Here is a 20,937-nt window from a genome sequence, read left to right as displayed (position 1 = left end):
CACTTAAATACTTCTGAGCATCTGGTCCTTAGTTAAGATCACTCATCTTTCTTATTCATAATGAGATTCACAGATCAATGACACTGAGTCTCTGCTCCATGCAGCCCTGGAGACAGACCAGACCTGTCAATTAGAGGCATGGAATGTGTGGCTCCACCTCTGAGGAACCACCAGTTTTTCATCTGTCTCTTCAGCTTCAGGCAGGCAGACCATCTCCTCCCTGCTGCAGAGCAAATTTGAAGAGGAGGAGGAAAAACAGGCTTAAAGTCACTAGGCTGTCTTGGTCTACTTTTATCAGCACAGGGGGACTCCCTTTCTCTTCAGAGTCACTGGAACTCTTCATGCCCTGCTCACCCATGTGGAGTTCAGCCTGGTGGAGAAAGCTAAGAAGGCCAGACGTTGTGTCTCCTTTACCTCCCCTGGATGGAGATTTGTGCCTGCTCTGCAGAGACTCAGGCGCCTCTCAAGTGCTAAGGCTAGGGTACATTTTTCTATGGCCTCCCTCCTCAAGCAGGAAAGCTCCCAAGAAACAGCAGCACCTCAGCTGCAAAATCACCCTTGGGACGGGTAGCAGCCCCAAGAATGATGGTTCCTTCCTTCACACACCCACATGTGGCAGAAGTGTAGGTTAAAGTAGAATATCAAAGGGCCAGGGAAGCTCCCCTTCTCCAGCTGCTGGAGCCTATGCTCACAGCCCTGAGTGTTGACCATGAGACAGTTACCCAGCCCCTCACACAAAGCTGCTGTGGCAGCAGGGAGCTACTGATTGGGATGCAGAGCAAGGAGAGCCTTTAGCCAAACCTCTCCCTCCATTCTGCAGCCTTTTCTATGATTAGCTTATTATCTTTGACAATTTCAAAACTTTTTCCAAAACCTTTGAGTTAAAAAAAAATAATGATAATAATAATTGAAACTGAGACTGCCCCACACACAGTTTCAGTTTTTAACAAACCGATATTTTTCAACAGAAACATTATGTTGATATAGTCCCATCCAGCTCTACTCAACATCTCGTTCTGTGCACCCACCCCAGACTTAATTTATAGCATGCAAAGCACTCCTGCCCTATGTCTGAGAATCAAACTGTACCTTTATATGGCACCATAGAATACATCTGCTAGGAGGGTCCTTGGGCATTTTCTTTTGACATATAAACATATGGGGGAATGTACTATTCCTGTGAATTCTGTCGCTTCAGTTGGTTGTGGTGGAATAGTGATGCAGTACTGGAAATCTGTAACATGATTGGATGCAGATATTAGTTTTGTTTTCTTCTTCTTCTGAAGTGCAAATATGACTTTTGCTGGATTTGCCTAGAAGAATGGAAGAAGCACAGCTCTTCTACTGGAGGCTATTACAGGTGCACTCGCTATGAAATCATTCAGCATGTAGAGGAACAGTCCAAGGAAATGACAGTGGAGGTAGGAGATTAAACTGTATTGGCTCCAATAAAATACTTAGGCTGTAATTTTCTGTCTTGCCTAAGATTCTGAATTGGTGTCCCTGAGAAGAATTTATTAGTTTAATTTTCCCCATCCAAGGTCCTCAGTGGAACAAAAGTGAATTATAACTCTAAATATCATATTGAGGTAATAGGAAGAAAATACTGTCAGGCTTGTGTTATACTGGGAACAAAGATAACTGGGTTCTCTGTTCTGCTACTAACCCACTGTGTGATGTTGGGAAAGTCATTTCATCTCTCTCTACCGTGGTTACCATTCTCTGCAATCAGTGTAGTAGTCCTGTAATTACCCGCTGTGCCTCAGAGAAGTGTCATTTGGCTTAATTGATGTTTGCAATGTACTTTGAGGTCCTCTGTTTAAAGGTTGCTCTATAGGCACAAAATCTCAATTCTTCAGTTCTGATGGCTGTATCTGTCAGACTTCTGATTTCAAAACATTACCTTTCTGTCTGTCTTAGACTACTCCTAGGCGAATTCTGCACCACTGCATAATGCAGAATTTTGCAAAAATTAATGTGCATGCAGAATTTCCTTTCCCACCTCCCCACCCCCACAGAAATGGGCTGCAGTGCTGCTGGCCACCACTAGGGGCCACTGGATCCAGTAGAGCCCAGTTTGCACATAGGAGACACTGCTGGGGGGAGCGGGAGCTGGAGCATTCCCGGCAGCTGCAGTTCCCTACACACTCTGAGGGAAGGAGACAGCGACATGCAGGAAACTCCACTCAAGCCTGGGACCGAGCATCAGGCTGTTTTTCCCTCTGGATCCCTGGGCACTGGGAAGGAGGGGGGTTTGGGCTGGCGGGGCAAGGCTGGACTTGAGGGGGAGGGTGTCTGGGCTGGGGGGACCCTGTAGCTGGGCTTTGGGGATGGAGGAGGTTGGGGGGGGGGGCCCTGGCGGTGGTGCTGTGGTGGTGGGGGGGGGGGGGGGCTGAGAGGGGGCCCTGCGGCTGTGCTCTGGTGGTGGAGGGGGTCGGGTGTCTAGGCTAGGGGGCCCCTGCAACTGAGCTCTGGGGGAGGCAGGTGTCTGAGCTGTGGGCCCCTGCGGCTGGGCTAGGGAGGAAGGGGCTTCAGGTGTATTGGCTGGGGTCTGGCCCCATGGCTGGGTTTGGGGGGGAAGGGAGGAGGGGGTGAAACAGGAACTGGGTTGTCATAGGGGTTTCTTTAACTCTGTACTCCTGGGAGAATTTTTTGTTTGTATGTCTGTATTGTTACAGACAAGCTTGCTGACAGGTATTTTGAAATAAATTACCAAAATAACTGAAACTGGCGTGATTATGTAGTATTATTTTGACAAATAAAATTGGCAGAATTTTAAAATATTGTGCGCAGAATTTTTTTTTTTTTTGGCACAGAATTCCTCCAGGAGTATGTCTTAAACAGTACCCATTACCATGGTATTTGTGTATAAATGTCTAATAGTCTGAAACAGCTGACTATACTTTTGTATTTGCTGATGATTGTTAAAATAATATAAATCTAAATGGATGACTCATGTTTGATTTCTTATTTTCTAGGCTGAAAAGAAACATAGACGATTTCAAGAGCTTGATAGGTTTATGCATTATTACACAAGGTTTAAGAACCATGAGCTCAGCTATCAGGTATGATCCAAACAGTTTCTAATAAATTTTTTCCCCACTTTATTAGTCCAAAAATTAGATGAATTTGTTGAATTTTATTTATGTCCCTTTTTTTAGTTAGAACAGCGCCTTCTAAAAACTGCCAAAGAAAAGATGGAGCAGTTGAGTAGAGCTCTCAGTGGAAGTAAGTAGTGTTTGTTGGTATTTACTGATTTATATAACAGTGGTCTGAAGTCAAATATCTCTTTACACTAAAAGAACAATTTTGTTCTTCAGATTTTTCTTTACTTATATTGATGCCTACAAGAAATGAGATATTTCAGACTGCTACTTCTGTACATTTCAGTCTTTGAACTTTCAGCCTTTGTCAGTCCTCAGTTCATCTGATGTTAACTTGAGTTTGAGTCCTTTGTTGTTAAGGAGATGATAATTCTCTTTCAGTATTTATGTGTAACAGCCCCCCACACCTGATTCCATGTATTTATTTAAAATATGTGGGAGAAAGGACAAAACAATGTTAATGAAAATTGCTTGAGGAAACAGTGAAGTATGAATTTCAGACTCTTAATGGTATCTTACATTTATGTAGTGACTTACACTCTGAAGGATCCCAAGGTTCATTAGGAACTACAGCATATATGCTATATAGGAAGAATCACTTGCTTCTGAAATGCAGTCACCTTTAAGGTGAGGAAAGATGATTTGATTCAACCAGCGCACAGCACAGTACACAATTTGTTACATGTGATCTGTTCTGAATCAGTTTTTCTTACTTTGTAGAAAGTGTACCCATAAGAAAGAAATAAAGTCTTGATCCTCCAGTGAACTCTCCGTGTATGCAGGGGTTGCGCACGAGGAGCTCTTTGCAGGATCATGGGCGTAAGTTTGTATTGAAACTGTATGAAGATGACCTGCTATGTCACCACCTGCAAGAGTGGAAATTCAGATCTGGTCAGGTCGTCACTGCTGGCAGTTTTACCCAGCTGACCCAAGTGAGCAATCTTATCTGTCCTTCTGGATAGGCCTTTTATGGATAGGGCCCATTAGGGCCTATTACATGGTGTAATTTCTCATTCTGAAATGTTAGTGTGAATAAAAAGTAGTAAAAGCTTCTATTAGGAAGTAGAATAAGCATATGAGACTCTAAATACACACAAGGAATAGATCACTTGAGTCAGAGAGAAGCTAGTGATACATAGTTACTTTTTTTTACCATAACCACACCTATCCATTTACAGTATGGACTGGATTTTATTTGGAAAATATTTCTGATCTTACATTAACACACACTTGTACTTCTTTTGGGGGAAACTCTCATAATAAAACTATTAAGGTCAGCAGAAAAATGTTTTTACAATGCTTGTGTTACTGTACAGCTGAAGGAGGCTGTCCTGATACCACTTTCATTGAAGATGCAGTACAAGAGCTCTTAAAAACTCGCCGCATTCTCAAGTGTTCTTATCCATATGGATTCTTTTTGGAACCTAAAAGCACAAAGAAAGAAATATTTGAACTTATGCAGGTAAAATAAGTATGTTTTGCTTTTTGTGACCGAACTAATTTTTCTTGTAATACTAGTTATCCATATTGCATGTTTTCTGACTATATAAAATTCTTAAACTTAGTTCAAAATGACAAAGTCGTGGCAAGAACTGTGTATAATGAACTGTTTATTTTGCTGTAGCATTAAACTCATTGTTGGGTCTCTATGATTTTGAATTGTGTCTTTAAAGGTTTTAAGGCTACAACCAAATTAGGGGAAAGGGAGTGAAGAATACTTTTGGCAGAATTGTTTAGTCTATAATACAATATATTTTATTTCAGCTTTAAAGACAAACAGATTCTTAATGGAAAAAAAAATACACTTGTAATTCTGCTTTTCTGAAGATATATGAACAGGATTCTCATTCCTGGATTAGGCTGAGACCAGCAGATCTCCCTCAATTCTAAAATAATTTTGATTCCTAAGGGCACTGGCTTTGGGTATAGTGCAAGCCTAAGCCCTGTATTGACCATCAAATCTCCTTTCTCTGCCAGGTGTAAATAATGCCCTCTAAATGATCTAGTCAGTCCCTTCGTTTGCAGAGGAAGTGAAGCTCCCTAGGATGATAAACCAATACAAAATGATTAACCATGACCAAAAATATGCCCCAAAGGAAAAAGAATCAAGGCATAAACATTAAAGAAGATACCTCCCCACAGAGTTTGGGAATAATGTGGTGAACGAAAGTTATGTCAGAATGATGCTTTTCTCAACAGACAGCCCCTTTGTTGATGGCCATCAAGGAGGAACTGACTGGAATTAGAGGGCAGTATTTATTACACCCAGCAGGGGATGGCATGCAATGGCACTAGAGGGCTTGACTCGCTATACCTCACAACTTCATTTATATATATGTATTTCCATAGCACCTAAGAGCCCTAGTTAAGGATCAGGACCCATTATGCTAGACACTGTACAAACACAGAACCTGCCCCAAAAAACTTACAATTTAAGAATAAGACGGGATGGATAAAGACAGATAGGGAGTACAAGGAAACAATGAGACAGTATTGATCAGCATGATGGGCATTGTCTTAGCACACCTCTGCCCTCAGTGGTAAAAATTCTTTGAGGGCTGAGGGAGTTCAATCAGTTTCTTGTTAAGGAGCTAACACCCAGGAGTGAGAATCCTGTCAGGATGGTATCTCTAGAGAAATTGAATTATTCAGTACAGGAACTCCTCACTTAACGTCGTCCTGGTTAACGTTGTTTTGTTGTTCCATCGCTGATCAAATAGAGAACATGCTCGTTTAAAGTTGCACAATGCTCCCTTATAACGTTGTTTGGCAGCCACCTGGTTTGTCCACTGCTTGCAGAAAAAGCAGCCCGTTGGAGCCAGCTGGTGGGGGCTTGGAACCAGGGTGGACCATCAGCTCCCCGCTCCCATAAGTTCCCTGTGCGGCAGCCGCCCAGCAGGCTATCCGTTGCCGGCAGTTCAGCTGTCCCTCCCCCCGCTGCCGTGTGCTGCTGCTCCCGGGATCCTCCTGCTTGCTGTGCGGGGATGCTAATGTCAGGTTGCCTCCTTCCTCTGCCCCCCGCTCCTTTACCCCATCTCCACTGAACAGAGCGGGGGACACGACAGGGGACAGGGCTCAAGACGGAGGGAGCTTGCTGGCAGCAGCTGCTGTCTCAACTAGCTGATGTACTTAAAAAGGCAATGTACTTAGAGTAAGGTTAGTGTACTTAAAGGGGTAATGCACGTGTCTCTGTCTCTCTCTCACACACACACCGTGTGTGTCTCTGTCTCTCTCTGCCATGCTGTCTCCCCTTCCTCCATTCGTGCTGCCTTGTAAAGTGTGAGGCTACATTAACAACAATGGGTTAACCCTTGAGGGCTCAGCTGAGTGCTAGTTCATCGTTTAGCAGTAAGGCATTCCTCGGGAAATATCCCACCCTCTTCCACCATCTGACTTCACCACCTCAACCAAGCTTCACAATCATTATTGCTGTGTACAGTATTAAATGGTTTGTTTAAAACTTATACTGTGTGTGTGTGTGTGTGTGTGTGTGTTGTCTTTTGTCTGGCGAAATTTTTTTTCCTGGAACCTAAACCCCTCCCCCCCCCTTGGATTCACTTAACATTGTTTCGCTTAAAGTAGCATTTTTCAGGAACATAACTACAATGTTAAGCAAGGAGTTATTGTGTAGCATGTTTACAGTGCAGTTATGCCAGTTGTTCATTTAACGGTTTTATTTTGTTGTAACATTACATGGTACACTTTGTTTATTTTCTGTTGCAGACAGACTTAGAAATGGTCACGGAAGACCTTGCTCAGAAAGTAAATAGGCCTTATCTTCGTACTCCTCGTCACAAAATAATCCGTGCAGCATGTCTTGTGCAGCAGAAGAGGCAAGAGTTTTTGGCCTCTGTGGCCCGTGGAGTTGCCCCTGCAGACTCACCAGAAGCTCCAAGACGCAGGTAATTTAGGTATAAAAAGAGAGTGCAAACCAAAAAAGTTCCGGTTACAGCTACCAAGCTCTGTGAACCCATCCCTCAAACTAGTGCTTGCTTTGACATACACATCAAAGCAAAACAGAGCTGAACATTTTGTAGTTGTAGGTCACTGGCTCAACAAACACTTTCTTCATTTGATTCACGGGGGGAGCTGCTACCGTTCGTGTGACTCGGGCACAGGTCCCAGCAGCAATCCTCGGGTGGGTCCGCATGTAGTTGCCACGAGCGAGTGAGGATTTTGATGTAGGCAGACAATGCCCATTGATGTGCTTTCCCTAGTTAAATTTGGGGGAGGGATAGCTCAGTGGTTTGAGCATTGGTCTGCTGAACCCAGGGTTGAGAGTTCAATCCTTGAGGGGGATACCTAGGGATCTGGGGCAAAATCAGTACTTCGTCCTGCTAGTGAAGGTAGGGGGCTGGACTTGATGACCTTTCAGGGTCCCTTCCAGTTCTATGAGATGGGTATATCTCCATATGTGAAATTACACCCTTTCACTTTAAACTTCAGAATGTGAAACTCCATTAAATTGCCAAGTGTCTCTCATTTTCATTTTGGAACTGAAAATGAGGAATCTTACTGACTTTTAAATTTGTAATGAAACCCAAAACCAGGCAGGATTTGCACCAGTTTGGTTGGTTGGTTGTTTTTTTGCCAACTCTTTCCACACAGGTGCAGTTGCAATATCAGCACAGGAGATAGAGCCCATGCTTTGGTAGGAATCCTCCCCTGGAGTTTAGGAAGCTGCAGAGGCTGACTAGATGTATGGGGAAGTCATTGATTTCCTCCTTTAGCTAGAAAGCCAAATAAACTCATTCACAATTCCTATATTTTTGATAGATTTTCATTTCATTCTTATGGCACCTTGTGGATGCCAACTCAAATTGCTGTATACACTTCCATTGCTGTCTGGTCAGCTGACAAGTGAAAGGTGTTAAACTGAAGACAGCTTGTTAATAGAATAAAGATCTTAATAGAGTAATGTGATTGATCGAACTGATGCAGAGAAGCAATATTTTTGCTGCTCAGTGTTTTGTTTAGATTACATTTTAATTGTTAAAAGTTACTGGTAGGTTTGGTGTGTGTATACTATTTTATCCCCACATTTCTCTTTTCTTCTAGTGAAAGGATGTAAACCTAAAAATCATTCTCTTTTAGTTTTTTCTAAATTACATTGATATGTCAAGTTGTGAATTACAATAATAGTTAATAAGTATAATTATAACATATACTCACCCACTCAGTTGTTCTACCCTCCAAGCCATTGTGACAGTGAAGCATAATTTGGGTGTAATGATTCTTGCCCAGTTTAGTCAGTGTACTAGATATGAATTTTTATAGTATATTCACATACAGTTTTGTGATGTGTTAATAGCTAGCTGAGTACTTGTGACCTCATTTCACGTCCTGTACTTCAAAATAGCCTCTTATATACTTGGCACTCACCAAACACTATTTAAATAATTGCTGAGAATAATTTTCAAAATCCAGAATTTTAAATAATTTAATTATCCAGTCTTCTGAAACATTTTTATAAATGTATGTTGTTAAACAGATGAGGAGTTCACCTCAAAGATGATTTACAATTGTAGACTGGGGGAGCCATTGTTCGTACTTTATTCTGCTAATAAATTACATGATGTATCTGATTTAATTTATAGCTTTGCTGGTGGAACATGGGATTGGGAATATTTAGGATTTGCATCCCCTGAGGTAAACTTTTTTTTTTTTTTTTTTTAATTTTTAATGTCGCTATGCATATTCTAGGAATCAGGGTGTAATTCTGTTTTGCATGTAGAGATTCCAGATTTTGTTTCAAATTGTTTTAAGGTTTGCAAGGTTGGGTTTAAGCTTTCAATTTTCTTTGTTTCACAATAGAAGGAAATATATGCATGGGTAATTGGGCAGTACCCAAACAATGAGTCTTATGCAAAGACAGTTCTTAAGGATGGCATCAGACCAACCCTTTGCATTGTATTTTTTCCAATCTCAGAGCAAGGCAAGAATCTACGAACAAAACATGCCTGCATTTGTGGCAATATTTTTATAATAAATATTCAAAAAGCTGTATAATTAAAAATATACTTTTGAATGCAATATCAGTCCAACAGGATTTGACAGAGAACCTAAATGAAGTGGCACACTGTCTTCCATTCTTTACTGACTTAAAAATTCAACAAAAAATTAAAGATTTAAAATTAAATTTTCTGTTTAAATTTTAAACAAATATTATTCTGAATGTAAAAGTAGTATTAAAGGGGAAGGAAACTAGATAATTTGAGATACAATTCGGGTGTCAAGCGATTAAAAAAAATTATCGTGATTAATCACAGTGTTAAAGAATACCATTTATTTAAATATTTTTGGATGTTTTCTACATTTTCAAATATATTGATTTCAATTACCACACTGAATACAAAGTGCACAGTGCTCACTTTATATTATTATTTTTGATTGCAAATATTTGCACAGTAAAAAACAAAATAAATAGTTTTTTTCAATTCACCTAATACAAATAATGTAGTACAATCTCTTTATCATGAAAGTTGAACTTACAAATGTAGAATTAGGTACAAAAAAATAACTGCACTCAAAAATAAAACAATGTAAAATTTTAGAGCCTGCATGTCCACTCCGTCCTAAGTCTTGTTCAGCCAATGGCTCAGACAAACAAGTTTGTTTACATTTGCAGGAGATAATGCTGTCTGCTTCTTGTTTACAGTGTTACCTGAAAGTGACAATAAGTGTTTGCATGGCACAGTTGTAGCTGGCATTGCAAGATATTTACCTGCCAGATGCTCTAAAGATTCCTATGTCCCTTCATGCTTCAACTACCCTTCCAGGGGACATGCGTCCATGCCGATGATGGGTTCTGCTCAATAACAATCCAAAGCAGTGCAGAGCAACGTATATTCATTTTCATCATCTGAGTCAGATGCCACCAGCAGAAGGTTGATTTTCTTTTTTGGTGGTTCGGGTTCTGTAGTTTCCACATAGGAATGTTGCTCTTTTAAGACTTCTGAAAGAATGCTCCACACCTCATCCCTCTCAGATTTTGGAAGGCACTTCAGATTCTTAAATCTTGGGTCGAGTGCTGTAGCTATCTTTAGAAATCTCACATTGGTACCTTCTTTGCGTTTTGTCAAATCTGAATGAACGTGTTCTTAAAATGAATATCATCTGCTGGGTCATCATCCGAGACTGCTATAACATGAAATATATGGCAGAACACGGGTAAAACAGAGCAGGAGACATACAATTTTCCCCCAAGGAGTGCGTTACAAATTTAACTCATTTTTTTAAAGGAGCGATATCAGCATGGACGCATGTCCTCTGGAATAGTGGCTGAAGCATGAAGGGGCATACGAACGTTAGCTTATCTGGCATGTAAATTCCTTGCAATGCCGGCTACAAAAGTGCCATGTAAATGCTGGTCTCGCTTTCAGGTGACGTTGTAAATAAGAAACAGGCAGCATTGTATCCCATAAATGTAAACAAACTTGTTTGTCTTAGCGATTGGCTGAACAAGAAGTAGAACTGTGGCTCTAAAGTTTTACATTGTTTTGTTTTTTTGAGTGCAGTTATGTAACAACAAAAAATCTACATTTGTAAGTTGCACTTTCATGATAAAGATATTGCATTATGGTACTTGTATGAGGTGAATTGAAAAACACTATTTCTTTGTTCATCATTTTTTACAGTGCAAATATTTGTAATAAAAATAATATAAAGTGAGCACTGCACACTTTGTATTCTGTGTTGTAATTGAAATCAATTTAAAAATGTAGAAAAGCATCCAAAATACTTAATAAATTTCAATCGGTATTCTATTGTTTAACAATGCGATTAAAAGTGCAAGTAATCGCAATTAATTTTTTTGAATTGCGCGAGTTAACTGCGATTAATTGACAGCCCGAGATACAATATTACGTTAGTCGTGTCATAAATAATATCACTTTTTCTGCAGGATGGACTACTGCTGTCAGGATTAGAAAAAGCAAAATACAAATTTTTAAAGCAATATTTCACCATTTATACATGGTGGAAGAACATTTATGTGATTGTCAAACAACTGCATTGCATATAATATGTGCATTTTCCTTTCAAGTTTTCCTTTCTCTCCTTAACTTGAATTAACTATTTCGGGGGGTTTAAATCAAAGTGTGAGGTTAAAGGAGAAATATCACTTCTGCATTTTTTTTAAGAGCCAGCCACTTTCAGACACAGTGGAAAAATACCATGTCTTATAAAACTCCATTTTGTATATATTTCCTTTCCTATTGTTGCTGGTTAGCAATATGCTATTAGGAAAAACAGCTTGCTTCTTATAGGGTAATCAGCTTTGTTTCTCCTGTTCAATTCCTTCAGTTCTTCCTTTGTTCCTAAATAATTCAGTGTTTTGTGAGACTGAACTCTATCTGTGATGTTACAACAGCCCAGGAGGAACAGGGTAGGAGAAAAGGCAGATTAGAAAAGGGAAGGCTTCTGTTAAACAATAAGTAACATGGCTGTCATGTTTAGATGACTGTTGATTAGCAGTTATAATTTACCCAAATATGGCACTGTCTGATTTCAATTGTATCCTTTGTACCTTATCTGCCAAAGATACTTGCAACCACCTGTGTTAAAGGAATTTTGTAGCTAAAATAATTCAGTCCTTTTTGTGTTTTCCATTAAATTCACTAGACAAACTTTTTTAGCACAATTATGTATTTTTACTGATACCAAAGTAAAATATTTGTATATACCAGATCTTGTTACCATAAAATTCTACCCAGAATAGAGAAAATTTGAATGTTTTCAGTAAAAAGTACTATATTTAGGCCAGTATATGAAAATTCTACTTTTCAGTGCAATACAATTAAAATCTGTATTGCTAAAATATATAAAAACTTTCTAAGTAATCAGAAACAAAATTATATCCGTATGAGTGGAGATATGTCTGATGCACACATATATTAAAGAAACAACAATTATCATTAAAAAGGCCATGAGTAAAATCTGTGACCTTATTGCAAACGTAGAGAAAATTATTTTTCATGTAATATCTGCAATGACTTTCAAATCTTAATACTTTATGGAGTCATTTCTGATCATTCACAATCTCCTGTGTGTGTGTAAATAAATATGGAACTCTTTACTTGAGGAATAGGTGTATATGGTGTAAAGAATACTAAGTCAATTGTTAGGCATCAAGATTTGGTAATTAAGGTCCTGATCCTGCACTTGAATCAGTGCAACTTCACACAGGAGCAAGAGTCTACCAGCATTAATCCTATTGTGGTGAAAGTGCTTATGGCTTGCATTTGTTGTTAATGTGTAAGCACCCAGGATGAAACTCTCCATAGAAGAGGCTATGCATAACTGTCTGGGCTGTTGGTTCTAAGTTTTTTATGTTGCAGAGCAGCTGTACAAAAGGAGGCTTAATGGTTAGGCTACCTTTTCCAGGCCACACAGTACAAGAGAAGCTTTGGAGTAGGGGTTGCCCAGGTGTAAAGTGCAAGGGCTGCGGGAGGAAATATGTATAGTGTGTGTTTAACTAGTTAGATTTGTTTGAGATTGGTGTGAATCCTAGAGAGAGACAGAAGCTGGAGACAGCTGCTTCTTGGGGCAGGACTGTGATGCCTTACCTGCAGTTTCTGATAAAGGGAGTTAACACCTACGTGCAGTTTTTTGCCACCTCTGTTCAAGTAAAACAAGATTCGTGTACATTTTGTAAATAAACAAATCACATTAAGAAACATTTGCAGTCCCTACTCTGATGCCCACACCCAGCCCGGCTTGTCAAAACTGTTAAATAAGTAGGTACGATGGCCTGTATCTTTTTATCACTGTGCAGTGGATAAAATCCACCCCATTTAGAACATAAGAACGACCATACTGGGTCAGACCAAAGGCCCATCTAACCCAATATTCTGTCTTACGACAGTGGCCAATACCGGGTGCCCCAGAGGGAATGAACAGAACAGGTAGTCATCAAGTGATCCATTCCCTGTTGCTCATTCCCAGCTTCTGGCAAACAGAGGCTAGGGACACCAGAGGGGCACAGACCAGCCACTTTGTACCATAGATTTGTGTTAGCCCTGCAAATATAGGCCCCAAATCAGTAAAGTACTTTAAGCACACACATAACTTTACTATTCCTGGAAAACAGGCACAAATTTAATTGTTTTGCTGGATCAGGGGCCTTAGAAGGTAGCTCCCTAATGTCTAATGTTAAACAAAAAAGGAGAGAAGACTCATATTTAATCAGTTGTATTTCTAAAAATAATTAAAATTTGGTATTAAAACTTGTAAACAAAATTAACAGTACTTGGAATTATTTAAAAATGGAGATTGCAAGTATTCATATCTTCAACTAGTAGGCTTCTTTGCTAGTTAATAATTTTGTTCATTTAGGATTACCTGCTGTCTTTTTTTTTTTTTTTTTTCTTTAATTTCTTGCATGACAATCTGTGACTTATTTTTCTGGGAACAGGTGATTTTATAATAAATGTATAAAATCACACATTTTTCTTAATAGAAAATGTACTGTTGGTTATGGCAGAAAAAATATTATTGCATGTTCCCCTGTATTTTGTAACCTTTGATTTATGCAGGAATATGCTGAATTTCAGTATCGGAGGAGGCATAGACAGCGTCGACGTGGAGACATGCACAGTCTGCTCAGTAATACTCCAGACCCCGAAGACCCTAGTGAGAGCACATTAGGTATGTTCTTTGTTTGGAGTAAAAAAGGGCAAATAAATGTATCTCAAATTGTTAGTAGAGTCCACTGTGATCCTTAGTTTATAGATAGATTAAAAGAAGATTGTGGTCTCAGTGCTGCACTTGCTTAACTTTACACGAGTTGACTTCAGTGTGACTACTCCTGTACAGTTGAACATATCCATGAATCTTTGCAGGAGCCTTAGACTATCCACCCTTACTTAGAGGAAACTTTATTTTTCTGTCTCTGAAGAAATTTTCAGCAGTAAATACATCAGGTGAGACTCTCATCCCCATACCAAGCTCCTTTATGCCCAATAAAAGGGCCAGAGTGATATAGAACCCCTGTATCCACCTGTCCCAACATAATATAAATTCACTGTGTTTTTTGTCCAATGAGATATGCAGGAGAAACACGGAGGGACAAAATCAAAGTGTAGATTAGAATAATTCCAAGACTGCAGTTTAAAATAACTGATGCAAAATTGCCACCCATTTTGGCTTTTTACAAGGTAATTTGTTTTTATGCCATCAGGTTAGTTGTGATGATAAGGGACAACCTGTTGGGATCTCACTTTTACTTCATTCTAAATTTTCAAGTGAAAATGGTAAATCCTGTTACAGTAATTCCTCGCTTAACGTTGTAGTTATGTTCCTGCAAAATGCGACTTTAAGCAAAACAATGTTAAGCGAATCCAATTTCCCCATAAGAATTAATGTAAATGGGGGGGGGGGTTAGGTTCCAGGGAATTTTTTTTCGCCAGACAAAAAACCTATATATTATATAGATATACACACAGTATACATTTTAAACAAACAGCTTTGATGACTGTGAAGCTTGGTTGAGGTGGTGAAGTTAGAGGGAGGGATATTTCCCAGGGAATGCCTTGCTGCGAAATGATGAACTAGCACTCAGCTGAGCCCTCAAGGGTTAACACATTGTTGTTAATGTAGCCACGAACACGAGGGAGGGGAGACAGCATAGCAGACAGAGACAGACAGACACACACCTTGTGTGTGGGAGAGAGAGATGCACACTGCCCCTTTAAGTAAGCTGACCCACTCTTAAGTGCATTGTCTTTTTAAGTGGATCAGGAAGTTGAGACAGCAGCTGCTGCCCCAAGCTCTCTCTGTCTCTCTCCGTCCATGTCCCCTCCCTGCTCTATATGGAGAAGGGGTAAGCGGGGTGTAGGGGGAGGGGGACACCCTGACATTAGCCCCCTCCCTTCCCTCCCTGCACAGCAAGCAGGAGTCTCTGGGAGCAGCTCCAAGGCAGAGGGCAGAAGCAGCACATGGCAGTGGGGGGAGGGACAGCTGAACTGCTGATTGATAGCCTGCTGGGCGACTGCAACACAGGGAACTTAGGGGAGTGGGGGGCTGCCAGTCAACCCTGGTTACAAGCCTTCCTGCAAGCAGTGGACAAAGCAGGCGGCTGCCAAACGACGTTAGAAGGGAGCATTGCACAACTTCAAACGAGCATGTTCTCTAATTGATCAGCAACGTAACAACGAAACAATGTTAACCAGGACGACTTTAAGTGAGGAGTTACTGCAGCATAATTCAAAAGATTGATATTTCCCTTTACTACAGAATGAGTTTTTTCTGACAACACTGATTTCATTATTAGAATTTTTTTTTAAGACCAGGAATGTCACTTGGATTCACAGTGGAAGCAGTAGCAACATTACTCTTAGAAATGCTGACATCACAGGAAAAAGAAATGTGAGCAAGATTCTCAGTTTGCAGCTGAGCTATGGTGTGCACATGAATATCTGTGACCCGCATATTTTTGCCCCGTCTTAAATTAGAACAGCTTCATGGCTGCTCTAAATTACACTCAATTGTCACAACGTACTAGGGGCTACTCTGCAGCTAAGAATAGAGAAACATGCTAACATGGATTTTGACAAATAGGAAGGAGGCAGACAAGCACAAAGGGCCAAATCCAGGTTCCTGCATTAGGGGCTAAGAGGAAGTAAAGGGGTAAATCAATCCCATCCTCTGCAGCCATGGAGACTCCCAAAGCAATGTAACTGGTACTGTTCCACTGTACATGAGTTGGGGCTGGATGTGGGGGGGTTAATGTGTGCTGTGCACAGAGCAAGGCTAGAAGAACCATTTGCTACAAGGCTCCTCTTGTCTCTTCCCCCACTTCCTTCCAAATCCAGCAGGGCTTCATTGGTTCCATGGGCGCAGCTGTGCAAACATCCTAAAGAGGGAATGGGGAAGCAGTCCTTTCCTCTAGCACACAGCCAGTTGTTTGGGCTGTGCTCTGTATTACAGGATTTGGGCCAAAATGAAGACGAGAGCAAGATCATACACTTGAACCCAAATAAATAAGAATGGCAGGAGGTTCTGCTGATAAAAATGGGATTAAAAATTGAGAGAGGTTTCGTGTTCATACTTAAATGTTTTTGTTTAAATTATTTTAACAGATACTCAAGAGGGTGGTAGCAGTAGAAGACACGGTACCTCCATGGTGAGTTCAGCTTCTATGAGTATTCTGCACAGCTCTTCACTTCATGACTATACCCCTGTCAGTCGCTCTGAAAACCAGGATTCTCTTCAGGTATCTTCCCTAGTCTCCTGTCCATTTGCTTTGCTTTGCTTCCCTTCCTATATTTTTCTTTATCATATTTTCCTGCATCCTACATTTGTTACATGACTATGGTCATGAGAGGGGTGGAATCTAGGATAAGAAAATATGAATTTACCAAGTATTGTTAAGCTACTGTAAATGTATCACCACCACTAAGGATAAATCAACTTTTAGAATTGATTTTAAAACTTTACTGGAATACATTTTTCAGACATTTTAAACAAAATGCAACAATATACATTAATTTTGAATCCAAAACTTGGTAAAAGCAAAGAGTCCTGTGGCACCTTATAGACTAACAGACGTATTGGAGCATGAGCTTTAGTGGGTGAATACCCAAAGCTCATGCTCCAATACGTCTGTTAGTCTATAAGGTGCCACAGGACTCTTTGCTGCTTTTACAGATCCAGACTAACACGGCTACCCCTTTGATACTTGATACTTAATTTTGAAAGTGATCTTGTATATCTCCATAGGCTCTTAGTTCTTTGGATGAAGATGACCCAAACATCCTGCTTGCTATTCAATTATCATTGCAAGAATCTGGCCTGGCTATTGATGAAGAAACTAGAGACTTCCTTAATAATGAGGCATCATTAGGAGCAATAGGTACATCTTTGCCTACAAGGTTGGACTCAGTTCCTGTAAATATAGATAACCCTAGGGCTGCTTTGAGCAGCTCTGAGTTGTTAGAACTTGGTGATAGTTTGATGAGACTAGGGGCAGGCAATGATCCATTTTCAGCTGATCGCCTTAGTTCACACCCTTTCAGTGATACAAGAAGTGGATTATACTCAACATCTAGTGATGCCGATTCAAGTACCCAGGATCCCCACATTAATGAAAATCTGCTTGGAAATATCATGGCCTGGTTCCATGACATGAACCCTCAAAGTATCGCACTAATTCCTTCAGCAAGTACAGAAACTGATGAGGATTCACAGCAACATAGTATCGATGATGGGTCAGGAGGACAAGCAAATCTTATAGAGGTAGGACTGGAGCCTCAGGAAGAGCATGCACTTTTTGAGGATGCCATCAGAAATGAAGGCAGAGGAACCCAAACAGAAGCGAGTATTTCTGAAGAAAACATCATTCCAGGGGATAGACTGCCACAAAGTGGTGACTGTACCGGGGAAGCTATTAGCAGTGTGGATACTTCAGAAGAGGTTTCAAGTCAAACTCCTCAGACCTCAAATGAATGGATTGAGCATGTACATTTGGTATGAACACAAACTAGTTTTTGAGCTTAAATGGATGGTAGTTACAGATGGTACAGTATATGGAGTAAGCATTATGGGGACTTTGATCCACATACTTACAGCTCAGTTGTAAACCACTGACATGATGGAATACATAGGCGTTCCCTTGAATTGAAGTTCTTTAGACTAATAATATGAACCTTTCAAGGAATATCCTTTGCATTTAATTAGGTAGTGTTTGCCTTTTTTGCTCTGAAGGAAGAGGAATAAGTAGGTTGTACTCCACATTCCTAATACATTGCAGCATCTGTTTAGCCTTACGCTGGTGATCCTTAATTTGAAAGTATGGATTAAAGGCTTACACTGATTATTTTCGTTATTTAGCCTCAAATAGTTTTTTCCATTTTTAGAACTCAATCTTTCAGCAAAATAACATTTAGCAGTTCATTTACATTTTGTTTTTGCTTCTCCATAACTTTTTCCTTATTTATCTTTCATTTTTTACTAGAATGAATTGAGGTATTTAATGCTTCTCTTTAGTGCTGCTCTAGAAACAAGGAAATAGATATTCTTTTAATATTAAAATCAAAGATTTTTTTCCATGTCTATTTACAGTCCAAACGTGCCAAACTGTGAATAGCTAATTAACTTTAACCCAATACAACAGGTGCACAGTGTGCCTGTATCAAAGTAATCCCCATGATTCTTAGCAGTGAACCACTGGGTAGCATTTCTTCTCTAAATTAAATGGCATTTATTGCCATGGTGACTGCATTTAATTAAATGTAGTCTGTACCTTAAGTTAATTAAACCTAATGCTGCTGTTAAACAGTTGTTTTAAATATTAAAATACAGTTTATTAGCAACAGCTATGCTGTATTTGAGACACTTTAATGGAAGTGCAATCATAGTTCTTTTTCATAATTTTACAATGCATTTTATGCACTAATGGTGCAATTAATTTCAATGGTAACATTTTATAAAATATAGAAATATGAAATTTTCATATTATTGCCAGTCCCACAATTATTAAAGTTCAATAATCCATTCTGCGCAACACGTTACCGTGCCTTTGCCGTAACCCAAATGGATAGTTGCCACAGTTAAATAAGTAATTCAGATTCAGTGTCTGTTCTGGAGTAACTATGCTATTAATTGAAAAGACCTCCATAAAACCACCCATGGCCTTGCCTTTACAGTAAACAATGACTAAACGTTCAGTCAGTGTTTTTGCATAAATAACAAACACTGCTAGATATTTGTTCAATTGCACAATATTCACTTGCTGTGTGATTACTGTTTAGTAGAAAAACGAAACAACAAAAAAAGACCCTTTCTAGTTGTTGTACTGTGAAGAAAATATTGGTTTTAGATTTGCTTAAAAGCATCAAAAATTACAGTTAGTGGTAAGTGAGATACAATGGTACAGTATGTAATTACAACTAGAGTAAATTGTGGAATGCTGTTTTACTTGCATATAGTCAAAACCTGTCATAATATAAGGAAAATCAATACACAACACTCCATTGTAAGATTTGCTTGACTGTTAGATTTGTTGATATAAAAGTTTTTCAATACCGAGCCTGTATAGGCAAGTATGATGGCAAACAAAGAGATATATATAGATATATATAGATAAATAGATAGATAGATATAGAGATTACTGTGAGTGTTTTGGTAAATATTTCATTCAAATCCTACTTCTGGAACTTTGTAGTCACAAGGTTCATATTAGTAAGGAGTTATATATGAATATTTTAATCTCAGCTGCCACACAAAAATCTTTTTCTCTCTAGCAATGTCTTTAGAGAGAATGGTTTGAGGCTGTTACTATGCTCTATAATTCCATTACATTTTCTAACTTTACCTCTCGGTGCCCCATTCTCAAAAACATTGATGTTGAACCCTTTGTCATCTTTGGAAAATACCTGTTTTAAAATGTTCTAGGCTATAAAATACTATAATCTAAAATAGTTCTTTAAAGACTGTCATCATGAATTGGTCCAAAACTTAAAAATGTTTGACTCACATAGTGTCCTTGAGTTGTAATTTCTGAATAGAAAGATTCTCACAAAGATTGTGTATTGCATTGAGATGTGTCTTGCAAAGCTACAGTAAGATATGTAAGAGTGCTCTGTGAAGATAGTGAAGTTTGTGGGTTCTGGTTTTTCTGTACTTTGTTTAGGTTGTGCAGTATATCCACTGTTTCTGTGTTACTCTATTCCGAGCATGAAAATGAGCATATTAAATTTGTATTTTCTTAGTACTTATTTTAAAAATCACCAGTCATTCACTTTACAATTCAGAAATAAAGTTTGGCAAGCCTATTTTGTAAACCTATTAATTTTATAATGTAAAAAAATTACTCTAACCTTGAATTGTTGTTTGCACTTTCATAGTCTATACTTGATACATTCCCACTTTATATACAGTAGGATACTACAACGATGTAGATGTTTGGCCAAAAGAATGCTGTTAATATGTAAAATTCTTTGATTAAACATTTATTACTTAAACTATTTCCCTTCTGTCTCATTAAAACTTTGACTTTATTTTGGCAAATTCCTAAGATTGATTTGATTAATTTGGTTCTTAGACTATGAATATTTCATCCTACACTGTGGATGGGAGTTGCAGACCATATAAAGTCAGGCATTTCTTGATGCTTTTAAAAAAAAATGGATGACAGTGTAATGTATTTAACTGAGGTGACCATATTTTATTAGGGGTAAAATTTAAGAGGGAAAAAACATTCAAAATGCACTTAATTTTTTGTTCAGTCACTAGGGGGTCAGATTACTCAAGATCTTCCATCACACTGAGTAGTGTTGCAAACCACAACTTATGCTCCTAAAGTCCATGGAACTACTTATGGAGTAAAGGTATCACAATCTGGGAACAACTCTGAACATAGGGGCATATGAAGGCAGAACACAGTAGAACCTCTGAGTTACAAACACCTCTGGAATAGAGGTTGTTTGTAACTCTGAAATGTTCGTAACTCTGAACAAAACGTTATGGTGGTTGTTTCAAAAGTTTACAACTGAACATTGACTTAATGAAACTTTACTATGCAGAAGAAAAATGCTGCTTTCCTTTTTTTAATAGTTTACATTTAACACAATACTGTACTGTATTTGCTTTGTTGTCTCTGTTGCTGCCTGATTGTGTACTTCAGTTCCAAATGAGGTGCGTGGTTGGTCAATTCATAACTCTGAGGTTCTGCTGCATAAAGTGTAGATATTGTACTATCTCTATAAGAGAAAAGTTGCATCCGCAGTGACCTTGCTGATTTTTGTACCTCAGCTCCCAAATTCCACCACCTAAGAAACACCTCCAACCCCTAATAGGGTTCCAAAAGATTAAACTTCTAGCCAGACCCTTTGGT

The 20,937-nt window shown here is 39.1% G+C and overlaps 1 protein-coding gene across 3 annotated transcripts in view; it reads left to right on the top strand.

The window, feature by feature from the left end:
• The window catches only part of ANKIB1 (ankyrin repeat and IBR domain containing 1), a 172,427-nt gene extending 152,362 nt beyond the window's left edge, over positions 1-20,065 (top strand). The window contains exons 12-20 of one of the 3 annotated variants that reach the window (XM_024219035.2): positions 1,287-1,421; positions 2,979-3,065; positions 3,162-3,228; positions 4,421-4,566; positions 6,828-7,006; positions 8,702-8,753; positions 13,658-13,751; positions 16,184-16,317; positions 16,824-20,065. In XM_024219035.2, coding sequence (XP_024074803.2) covers positions 1,287-1,421; positions 2,979-3,065; positions 3,162-3,228; positions 4,421-4,566; positions 6,828-7,006; positions 8,702-8,753; positions 13,658-13,751; positions 16,184-16,317; positions 16,824-17,576 — 1,647 coding nt within the window. In that variant the 3' untranslated portion in view covers positions 17,577-20,065. Of the gene's footprint in view, positions 1-1,286; positions 1,422-2,978; positions 3,066-3,161; positions 3,229-4,420; positions 4,567-6,827; positions 7,007-8,701; positions 8,754-13,639; positions 13,752-16,183; positions 16,318-16,823 lie in introns of all 3 variants that reach the window. The other 2 variants (XM_024219036.2, XM_024219033.2) reach the window with 2 other exon arrangements.
• The last annotated feature ends 872 nt before the right edge of the window (positions 20,066-20,937 follow it).

This window comes from Terrapene carolina, unplaced genomic scaffold, assembly GCF_002925995.2.
Source record: "Terrapene carolina triunguis isolate 2854851 unplaced genomic scaffold, T_m_triunguis-2.0 Scaffold84, whole genome shotgun sequence".
Lineage (NCBI taxonomy): Eukaryota > Metazoa > Chordata > Testudines > Emydidae > Terrapene > Terrapene triunguis.
The sequence above is the reverse complement of the archived record's forward strand: the minus strand, read 5'-3'. Positions and strand labels throughout refer to the sequence as shown.